Genomic DNA, 11,959 nt, shown 5'->3' on the forward strand with positions numbered 1-11,959 from the left:
ATAATTAATATCATCTGTTATTTTTCATAAGCCCTACACTCTGTGCGTGATGTGCGTTAGGGGAGCGCAGGCGCTGGTTTAGCGTGAGAGATTGGAGGTGTGGGGTGAGAGCATGTGAAGAGGGTTAAATGTGTGTTACATGAGGATTGGCTCAGGTGGAGGGGGAAAAAATGCACTTCAGAGTTACCCTCCACCGGGAGGGCAGCTTTGCTCTGCAAAACAACACCTCAAACAGATATGCAACAGACTTCAGACAACACAACATAACATGAGACTCCAGTAGGAAGGTGGGGGTGGGGGTGGGGGTGGCTCGGCTTGGATCCTGTTTCCCCCAGCGAGAGCAGCCATCTAGGGCGCTCATCTACTGTACAGTAACAGGTGGGAGGGAGATCTTGGGAGAAGCGAAGAGCACATTGACTCCAATCCGAAGGCGGGGGTGGGTGGGGGGGGGGGGGGGTGTTGGGTTTTCACAGCATCTGCATCTGTCTGCATTCCTTCGTGGGGGGGTTTAGTTGCTTGCAGCTCGAGGCCACCAGGGCGTCAGATTCAGATAACAAGAACTTGTTTGGGTCAGGCTGAGATAATTTTCCTCTCTGCCTCCAGTCTATAAACTGATCATTTCCAGTCTTTCAGTGAAGCCAATTTTGGGTTTAAACTGCTCCATACCATCCCGTGACTCTCTCCAAGATGACATCCATTTTGTGCACTAATACCGGTATCACTGCTAGAACATTGTCCAGCTTACGATTCACCTCGAGTAATGTCCCAGTCTGAGAAGTCCCCACACGGACGGTGCTTTCTGGCACCAGTTCCAGTACTGCTGCTTGGGGCAGTAGTAGCTCAACAGGTTGAGCGGGCTGTCCAGTAATCAGAAGGTTGCAGGTTCGATCCCGGCTCTGGACAGAGAATTCTGCTGTTGTGTCCTTGGGCAAGACACTTAATCCACCTTGCCTGCTGGTGGTGGTCGGAGGGACCGGTGGCGCCTGTGCTTGGCAGCCTCGCCTCTGTCAGTGCGCCCCAGGGCAGCTGTGGCTACATTGTAGCACATCACCATCTGTGTGTCAATGAGTGTGTGAATGGATGAATGATACACTGTAGTGTAAAGTGCTTTGGAGTCCTTATTCTGACAGGCGCTATACAAGTGCGGGTCATTTATCATTTCGTGGGTGCGGGTCATCCTCCAATCGCTCCCATCCTCCCAAATTTCCAGAAAACCAGATATCCTCCCACTCCAATCAGGAGAAATCCAGTGATCATCAGACCAAATATCCACACATCTTCGATGTCCTCAATGGACAGCTGGGAGAGGCATATGATCTTCCACTCCTTCCAGGAATCCAAAATATATCCCACCGGGTGTGTCCCCTGTGGACATGTGGGAGCCCCCTGCTCCATTCTCATTGTTGAAAAATCTTATCGATCGCATTGAATGACCATTTTATCAAATTCATGGTTAGTAAAAAGTAGAGTTTTTAAGAAGAAATGCAGAGAAGCGCTCTGTGGGCAGAAAGGACAAAGAGCCTTTGGAAAAAAAGATAAGGGAGCGAAAGAGGGAAGCGTCTGTACTCCTCGAGAGCCAGAAAGATTATCCTATAACAGGTCTAAACCAGGATTACTGCAAAAATCAAGGACTGTACCAGGAATATGACTGTGCTAAAACAAGGACTTGAGCAGACTAAAGTCGTCATTGGCATTTTTTTTAACTGTTTGGGCATCGGATCGAGCCCGCGTGCCGAGAAAACAAACACCTCAGCTCTGAAGCTGATCTTCATCTGCATACGTCACATGATCAGGAAGCAGAAAATCCATGTGTTAGGAGATCGTTTTGGGCCGTTCCTGTAAAAAAAAAAGTGAGGCGCGAACCGGAAAAGTGTCTGCCGATCACAGTTCAACAACAGATTATAAAAGAACGGATAACGCTCGAAACATAAAGATTCATCCTGATGTAAGAGGTGAGTCTCCGCTTTGTTTTGGTTGTTTTGGCGTCTACGTCATCCTAGCGTGCAACGTTCTGTGACTCTTAAAAATACATTAAAACAGCGAGAAATGTTGGCAGCGAAGGCCTTTAGCGATCAGGAAACGGCTGGCAGCGAATGAGTTAATATTTCATGTTTTGGTTTTTCCTCAATAGTTTATAGTTTGATTTAGTTTGGTGAGCCCTGAGGTCTTCTCTTAGTATCTTTTCCTGAATGCATTGGACTTTGAACATGAACACGTATACAACTCCTTAAATGTGAGCTGTAAGTAACAACCTGTTACTCTAAGTTTTTTCATATTCAATTTCATGTTGAACCATTTTTTCCCAATTACTGACAGAGACCTCTCCTCTGTCCCAAACGTGTTTACAACATCTGCAACTTTTTTGGTTCTTTTCTACTTAGGCTGCTAGTGGCTCGATCTTGCTGCCATCCATCCATTCATCCATTTTCGACCGCTTATCCGGGGTCGGGTCGCTGGGGTAGTTACCTAAGTAGGGAGGCCCATCCTCTCCCCAGCCTCTTGGGCCAACTCCTCCGGGGGAAGCCTAAGGCGTTCCCTGGCCAGCTGAGAGATATATGGCCCTTACACACTAGCTCCACTTTGCCTAGACCAGGTTGGGAGTGTTCTCGTTTAGGTAGCCTTGGATTTTCTTGCACACAACTCAACTCCTTTTCAGCCCTCTTCTCAAGGAGGTGTGCCTGGAGCCAAACGGGGCTGACACGCCCACTGCTGACTGATTAGCCGGCTCAAAAGCACACCTACCATTAGTGGGAGACTCTGATTGGCGGAGCTTCTCACCCTGTCTCTAAGGAAGAGCCCAGATCCCCTAGCCTGGCAAGCCAGACTAAATAAATGTATTCTTTAGTCTGGCCATGCTCCATTGACGGCTCTCGGTTGTGGGGCGGGTTCTACCGGTGTCTTTCAAATGATCTCTGCATTCCACTGGACAATGAATGTGACATACTCTTGTTTCACTCTGTTGCATCATCCCACCCACCAGGCATATAGAGTGCCCTGATTGGCCCACAAAACGGATAAAGCTCTGTGATTTGTTCACTAAGCAGATAGAGCACTATGATTGGCCCACCATTATGGACCAATCACAGCTCTTTATGTGTTTGAAACCCCTCTAGAGAGCTGTGATTGGCTAGCCAGAGTCCTGGTAGGAGCTGCTGAGGTTCCAATGGAGCATGCCTAGACCATTCTTTGCAAAGCAAGAATTTGGTCTAGTTCACTAGGCTACAGGTCCCCTGTAGAGAAAACTAATTTCAGCAGCTTGAATCTACAATCTCGTTCTTGCAGTCACGCCTGAGGCTGGGCAATGTGGTGATATAATTCATCACGGATTTGTGTCGATGATCTACCAAAGCAGAGAGATCAGAGAGTCACATTCTATCTAAAAGGACTGAGAACACAGAACATGTTTCCACCGTGAATGTTTTAGATGTGACACACTCTGAGCCTGGTCACTTTAGAGCAGTGGTTCCCAAACTTGGTTCTGTGACCCCCAAAGGGGTTCCCACAATTGTGTCAGTGCTGAGGTTTTGAGATTACCAAGATGCTATTTGTAATAATAACATTCCAATAACACACACTACAGTACAGTCTAAACTTTGTATGAAGGTTATATCTCTGTGTGAGTTATGAGTATGAAGTTTTTACTTATTAATTTTATTATGTGCATGCAGGTAGGAGTTGGAGTCCTGGTTTGTCTTGGACACATACAAGGTGGTCCTCAAAGAGAAAAGTTTGGCTTTAGTGTGTCTAGTCATGAAAACAGGTCATGCCAAAGATGCGTGCAATTCTTGATGACTTTTAGCTTTATTTTGTTAATATGACCTAGCAAATATGTGTTAACAAAACTGCAACGAGTAAATGAGCCTCAGTAAGCCAACTAGAGGCTAAAAGTTCATGACAGGGCAAGCAAGGAAGCAAAACTAGAACTATGCAGCTGTGTGAGTATTAAAGGGATACTTTGCAACTTTTGTTTTCCTCAAGCCTCCAAGGGAAAGCAAATAGGTCTCCCGCTATTTTCTAATTCCACTTGTTATGCGCCATGGATTTCACATATGATGTCCATGAATTTTAAAGACTCATTTTGATACCAAGGAAGCACTCTTTTTCTAAAGGGGGAGAAATGCTATCTTAGGTTTTGTGTAAAAATATGTCCAGGACTACAAATGAGCATCACCAAAGTGAGGTCATTGAACCAGACATGGAGAAAAACAGAGGGGAAATGGCTGTAAGTTCAGCACACTTCAAATCCTTCTTCAGGAGGATAGAACCACCATAAATCTGGTCATGTGGTAAGTAGCAGCTACGCTAGGGGAGAGGAGATTCCGTGGTGACATCATAAATGCAACGTGCCGACGTCCGATTTGTAGTCATGCTGATTACGAACTTTTATAAGCTGATAAATCTCTAAGTACATGACTGGCGTGGTCGAAACACCCATGATTAGTTTTCATTTAAATTGCAGTACAACATATATGTGATCCAGGGCGTAAGGCAAAGACGATTCAAAAATAGCTCTTGTAAAATAGCTGGTATGCTGAAAATGGAGTTCCTCACGTTCTGTTTACCTCTGCTACTTCCAAAATCTCCAGCTATAGACAGTATCAGGTTTAGCAAGCCACAAAATTATATATGTCACAGTTTTCCATCACATTTTGTAACTCTCCATGTGACTTGTTCTGGAGCTTCAAGCTGAAAGAAAAGAGTCATAATGGCAGCAGCCGTTTGTGGGCGTGACCCATTATTTTGTGGGTGTGGCTGATCTTGGTTACCTGCTTCAGGTGTGGCTCACACACATTTCCAGATTGTCAGAGAAGCAAGCGTCACAGGCTACAGGATTTAGACAAACACAGGTGTATGATGGACTCATCAGGTGAGTTTTAATCTGCTTTAAACAAATTTAAATATATGAAAACTTTCTTTAGGAACAAAGCAAATGGGTGAAAGATGAGTTCAACATGAGCTCACTGTAAGAATTTAGTTGTTGTAAATCCAGTGTGAGCACTTGTTCATGTGTCTTGTATCTGTGATAAAGAGGAGGTGAAGAAGGAGGAAGCACATAAGGATGAAGTTAGCTGGCCCTGGAGTAAAAACAAGGAGAAGGACAAAAAGGTATGACGATGTGTGAACAACATGAGAGCCTCACACACCCAGCAGCTGGTGGCTTGTGTTACTTCTAAGGTTAATTCCAGTTTTCAGCCAGAATCTGATGCATCAGTGTAGTTTATTCATTTAATCTAAATTTCTGTTTTTATCGCTTTAGAGTAACGACAAGGACAAGTCAGACAAAGACAAAGTAAAATCTAAGGACAAAGACAAATCCAAGGACAAAGAGGGCCATGATAAGAAGAAAAAGAAGGAAAAGAAAGAAGGAAAACATGGACACTCTTCATCCAGCAGTGACGAGGTATGGCAGGTCCATTCTCAGGTCACATTTATGTCCCTTTCTCACAAAGTTGTCTTCATTACTAGTGGTTTGTAACTAAACACATCAAACTTTGTTATAATGGTTCTGTTCATAGGGGTGTGTGTGTGTGTGTGTGTGTGTGTGGGGGGGGGGGGGGGGGGGGTCATTTGAGAACAGCAATGTTACTGAGCAGGTAGCATACCTGCCACATGTCTGCTCTAAGGCACACACTGGTCTGTTGTTATTCTAAACAGGTCTGAAAAGTTAGTGTTGGAATGGCTTTGGCTCTGTTACAAACAGCACAGATGACTGTCTCTTTATTAGAACAGGGGCAACAGTGGCTCAGGGGTTAGGAGGTCACTATGTAATCAGCGGGTTACAGGTTTGATCTCTTCTCCTTAAAGCTGCTTTCTGGAGTTTTCCCCTTTCAGAAATGATGTATGATTTGTCAAAAATCCGTAAAAGCGATTGTCTCATCATGTACTGTGATCAAATGTAAGCGATACGTCTTTTTTGTTTTGCTAACCCCCCCAGCTCCATGGAATAGGAAACTGAGCGCTGACCAGAACTAACCACTAGCATTAGACTACCACTTACATTCTTCAAATGTAAGGAATACCTTGCAGAGTTCATAAATTTTTCACGGACAAGTGAGTCTCTAAAATACAAGTATATAAAAACACAACATGACATGAGAATAATACTTGTAAAACAACGTGTTTAACTCTGTTTGTCGGCTACAGAAGCACTTTTATAACCAGAAACGTGAAGTTGCCATCTTAATAAAAACAGGAACAGTTTTTGTGTGATATACTTGTCAGCCACTAGATGGTGCTATCAGATAAGAGAAATACTCTGGAAAGAAGCTTTAAGTCATTGTATCCTTGGCCAAGACATTTGACCCACTTTTCCTGCTGCTGATGGAGGTTAGAGGGACAGGCGGTGCCTGTTTCAGCAGCCTCCTCCCTCCCATACTGTCGGTGTGTCCCAGGGCAGTTGTTGCTACAATGTGGCTTGTGTGTATGTGTCCTAGAGAGGAGGATGCATGGATGACCTACAGTAGCGTAAAGTGCTTTGGAGTGGTCTGACTTCATTTATCATAGTGTTTTTTTATGTCCATGAGAGAATGACTTCATGGTCTACAAACCTGCTTTAGATCTGAACAGAGGTTCTTGTTGGAAAAGGATAGCAAAATACTTTACAGGTGGCATTACCACCAGTGGTGGAACATGAATGTATTTTGTATAAATTATGTTTGTGTGTTTGTAATTTTCCCTCTTTTTCCAGGCCTGATGCTGTCTCCAGTGTGGACCACAGGTGTTCGTGTCATCAAGCTGTGCCACTGTTCACATTTTGTAAACAAAACTGCTTCTTGGAATAAATGTGGAAAAAATGTCTCCTGCTCAACCTGCTATCTATCTGTTGTAGCCTCCCCTCACCACCAGAGGGCAGTACCTCCTTAGTTTTATTCATTAAGACTGTAGAACAAAAACCGTTATTCACCCTGAGTTTGTCATTCAGGCTGAACATGAAAATAGTCTCCTACACCAATCTGCTGCACTAGCTTCTGATAGAAAATAGATGGTGAAGCTCTAGGGTCAGAAAATCCTGACAGATCTACATCACACTGTCACTTAACATTCATGGACTCCATCTTGACTCACACTAAAGACTGTTGTTTTAACATCCAGGAAACTGCAGATAATTCAGCCTCAACTGAGACCTGAAAGGAAGCCATCGACTCACACACCCAGGGGGAGCCCTGAAAAAAGATCCCGATTCCACTTATATTGAATGATTTATCTGGACTCTCCAGGGATTCTTTTGAGCGGCAAGGACTGAGAGCAGCAGAGTGTTAATCGTTGCACTCCAGGCAGCTGTATCCTGCACACTGCCAAAGAAACATTCTCAGTGTCACCATCCCAAAAGAATATAATTGACAGACAATCCATTTGAGCTGAATATTTCAAAAGTAGCTCATGACATGAAAATATAGGAAGCCAGGCAGCAGTTTTTCTGTGGGATTGCGAGGCGATACAGAAAGATCAGAGACAGACAGGACAGGAAAATAGTCAAATAGAAAAACAAAAGTGTTTGAAAAGGAAAAGGCAACTTGATTCATCCCCCTACACATTTTTTACTTTCTAAAGCAATAACAAAAGTGTGTAATAATTATATATTTCACACAATTCAAATCCCCTTCAAAAGTCAGTCCCACACCAAGGGCTGTCTCAATGCATGTCGGTGGCTAAGTTAAGAATCAGAATAGTGACAACCTATAGGACAAGTCGAACTCTTGCTTTTAATTTAGGTTATAAAATCCATCTGGGTCCCTGGGCTCTGCTTGGTCCCCGGCGGGGGCGGTCGCTCCTGGGTCGCTGGGTTCCGGGCTCGGCCAACTTGGGGGTGGGAGGCTGCGGGCGGGCCTGTGGGCTTGCCGCTGATATCTCCCGGGACTCTGCCAGCTGCTTGTTGTTCCCCCGGGGAAATCCTCTGCACCTCCTGAGGTGGCTGGGGCATTTCTGGTCGCGTTGTGGTTACCCATTTTTCAATTGTTTTCAACATTTGCAGTGATCTGGCTGCATCACCTGCAGAGGTGTTTACACTTGCAGACGGTCGCTGAGCGCTTGCAGCAGTTTCATAACGCATTGCGTGCTGAGGACAGGTTGTTAAAATATGGTTGTAGTTTGTTCATTACCTTGCCACAATGGCAAAGAGGTGGTTTTTTTTCAAATGAACTTCTGATCGGAAGTTATTAAGCTGTAAATGTCAAATCTGTCAATAACTTGCCAACTTTACTGAAGTACGCCACTTTTCTATGAGGCCAGCCTGATGCCCACAGCACCCCCAGACTCTACTCTCTACAGACATTACTCTTTTGCTTTTAGGTCGGCAACACGATGGCGCCTGTGCTTGGCTTAGCCGCAGTCACCGGCCACTTTTTCAAACTTTTCTCCACTAACCTCCTCTTTTCCACCTTGCTCCTGTCTGCGATCCTCTTCAGTAGTGTCCCTGCTAACATCTCCTATGATCGCCAGACTCTTTTGTTCTTCCGTTCGTTCACGATCGCCCAAGATGCACCGAGGACGTACCATCCTGTTGTTTACCTGAGCGGTGCACTGGCCCAGAGCCAAACGACGATCACGAGCTACGCACCTCCAGCTATGTTTGTCCGGTCCCGGGAAAACGTTGGAGGAAAAGAAGTAAACGAGCAGGAATCCAGGTGAGAATAAGACTTCTCTTAAAGCGTGGTTCATCTGGTAAACATTAGTGGTGTGCATCTCTACCTGCCTCACGATTCGATCCGATTCCGATTATCTGCCTAACGATTCGATTTGAGTCTGAAATGCATCACGATTCTTTACACAAAAATTTTCATTACTTAATAAAAGCAGTAGAATAGTTTTCAATTTCTTTTTGATTTAGAAATCCCTGAAAAACAGAACATTCATCTATTCACTATAGTGAGCAATAATTTTTAAAGTGTGCTGCCTATAATTACTTAAATAATATAAGAAATCATGTTTTCGGTAGAGCAGCTTTAAGACAGAATATTACTGAACTTAAACATAGTAAGCAAATACTGTGTTAAGTGATTCTTTCACATCCAGGATCCCAAAACCGAAATTAGCCCAGACATCCGATTTAAATGTAACGGGTACATCTTTGATTACTGGTTATGCTGGCCCTGTATCCCTGTCTGCCTTTTCTGTTTTAAATTGGCGCTAGGGCAACACAGTGTGCATGTCATTGCAACTCTGCCCCCAGAAGTAATTATAAAACCTCAAAACTTTATTGTCCTGCATAGACGTAGACCAGGGGTCGGCAACCTGTTCCCATCAAAGAGCCATTATTACCCATTTCCCACAGTAAAGAAAACACCGCAGCAGCCGCGGCGTTGTGGGCGGGGCCTACCCTCAGACAGCAGAGCGCTAATGTGTTCGCTCACCACAGGTGACAGCAGCCAGTACCGGTCGCTCGTGTACGTCAGTTATCTTTCATAAAAAAGTTAATCAATAAAACGATTTATATAAAGTGGATCCAGAAGTTGTAGCCCGTCTCTGCCTACAATATTTTGATATTTTTCACCCTGTTGGTGGTTTTACTGAGCAGGTGCCACTTTTGTCATGCGTTTCTTTTTAAAACATGTTTAGACTGTTCAGAATACAAATCCAGGCTCTGTCACGTTTGATTGTTGTAATTAAACTTTGTAGGTGGGGAAGGTCAGAAAAGGATCCGATCAATTTGTTTTTCCCTCATTTACAGTGACGGAGATAACGGCGCAGTGCGCCTGGCTCTGGTGTTAAGTTAAATTATATCTCTTTGCAACAATTTTCACAAGAAAACAGAACAGTCAAAAGCAGGGCTTGTGTTGACCGGACAGTTCCCGTATTTAACCGTTTATTTTGACGGAGAAAGAATAGAAAGAACTACCCCGACGCATGCAGACGAACTGACACTTTGTTCGTTTCGCGCAGATGTAGCTAATCACTTAAGAAATGATTCCCATCTGAGCTTGACACGGAGCTCAGCGCAGCTCGCTGTCAGCGCGTACATACGGCGCACAGCGAGCTGAAGTTGTGGAGAGGGGCTTGGAGCACGTCGCAGAACCAAAGCGCAGGAAGATTCCTCCGACTGAAGCGAGACTTGTCACTTAGAAAATGTTCCGTGATTATGAAACTTTGGCTGAATAGCGCTTGTTCCTGTCTCCAATGTGGCGACACATCCAGGAGCTGAGGAGAATCCCAGAATCTCACGTCCTCGTCAGCTCAGAATGCGCCTTTATGATTACGCACAAGCGTGACGCGTCAACCCGGTCTCACAGTAAGACCGGGTTGGAACTGTTCAGGTTTACGCAGACAATATTTACGTTTAGAATTGGCGTACAGATGTAAAATTAATGCAGTAAAATATAAAGCATTTTATTTAAATATCCATTCATTATTTTATAAGCACAGAGAGCCACATCAGATGGATGGAAGAGCCGCATGCGGCTCCAGAGCCGCGGTTGCTGACCCCGACATAGACATAGGGAGAGACTCTCATTATGTCACGTTGCTGCATCGATGCGGAATTGTGCACGGCTGAATCGCGATGCATCTTAGAATCGATCATTTTTCCCACCTCTAGTAAACATTGGCGCAATCTTCTAGCTTCTTGTTTGTTGTTTGGTGACCTGAGCGCCACTTCCGCATTCCCGCCAGGCCGCATTGCAGCACGGTTCATCCATCCAAGTTTTTTCAGGTCAGTTTATCCTCATTCCTCCTCCTGTTCCCTCCATAAGTGGTTTTTATAAACACCGTGGATCTAACCCTGCTAATTTACATCCACTAACTCCAGCTGTTTCTGTAGTTTCTGATTCCTCCTCCTCACTCAGCATGGCCCTATTGAACGCCCGCTCTGTTAACATTAAGACCTTCTTGCTTAATGATCTAATTCTCTCAAAAAACCTGGATTTTCTGTTTCTGTCTGAAGTTTGGCAGCAACCGTCTGATTATTCTGGTCTGATTGAACTCTGCCCGAGTGGTTATTCTTTTCTTAGCCAGCCCCGGGGTTCCGGTCGTGGTGGAGGCCTAGCTGTTGTTTTCAGAGACCATCTTCCTTGTAGCTCTACAACCTCTGGTCACTTTGCTTCCTTTGAACTGCAGCTGATTAAAGTCGGGCGCAAGGACACATTCTACTGTGCTTCAGGTAAACCCCCCAAAGGCCATGCTGTGGTCTATCGTCCACCTGGTCCAAACAGTTCTTTCCTTCAGGAGTTTAGTGACTTTCTATCCTCCAGACTGGTGATTGTTGGTGATTTTAACATCCACCCTCCGATCTCTTTGCCATGAATTTCTCCAGCCTTATGGACACCTTCAGCTTTACCCAGCATGTTTCTGGTCCCACACACACACCAGGGGACACACTCTAGACCTTGTTTTTACCCTGAGTCTAAATGCTGACAGTGTTTGTCCTGAGGATGTTTATATTTCAGATCACCACTGCATTTTCTTCAACTTGTCAGTTTCTGCGTCCCCACCTCCTGCTCGCCGTATGGTTAGTTCTCGTTTTCTTAATGAGAGCACAGCTAACAATTTTTCTGCTGCTTTTGATCCACCCTGTTCTTCTGATAACGACCCAGATTCCTTAACTTCTCAGTTTAACAAGCACTGCCTCTCCATTCTGGACAACATCTGTCCTGTCAGAACCAGATCAGTTCCTGCAGTGAACCCTACTCCCTGGTTTAATGACAGCCTTCGCAGCTGTTATATTCCAGCTAGTTCAGGCAGAAATAGGAAAAACAGGCAGCGTAGACTCGAGTCTCAGAACCCCATCATCCTTTATTCTACTCCTCTTCCTTCACATCGCTCACACCACAGTGCCACCTTTCGGTCAGATACAGAAACTACATCTAAGAACACAACTATTTCCCCCTTGTTTAGAAAGACCTCACGGCTAACATAAGACATGCAGTTATAACTGAACTCATCAGAATTAGCTTTCCAGAAACATTCCAACCTGTCAAGGTACTCGAATGACTTGCCTGAACACCCAAGGCTTATATACTTTTCTCAT

The 11,959-nt window shown here is 44.7% G+C and overlaps 1 protein-coding gene across 1 annotated transcript; it reads left to right on the forward strand.

Annotated features, from left to right (window-relative positions):
* Positions 1-4,756: 4,756 nt before the first annotated feature.
* Positions 4,757-6,798, forward strand: LOC107377108 (uncharacterized). The gene is made up of 4 exons (XM_015946533.2): positions 4,757-4,867; positions 5,030-5,106; positions 5,258-5,401; positions 6,689-6,798. The coding sequence occupies exons 1-4, from the start codon at positions 4,852-4,854 to the stop codon at positions 6,692-6,694; spliced, it is 243 nt and encodes an 80-aa protein (XP_015802019.1). The 5' UTR covers positions 4,757-4,851; the 3' UTR covers positions 6,695-6,798.
* Positions 6,799-11,959: the final 5,161 nt, after the last annotated feature.

This window comes from Nothobranchius furzeri, chromosome 2 (genome assembly GCF_043380555.1).
Source record: "Nothobranchius furzeri strain GRZ-AD chromosome 2, NfurGRZ-RIMD1, whole genome shotgun sequence".
Classification (NCBI taxonomy): domain Eukaryota; kingdom Metazoa; phylum Chordata; class Actinopteri; order Cyprinodontiformes; family Nothobranchiidae; genus Nothobranchius; species Nothobranchius furzeri.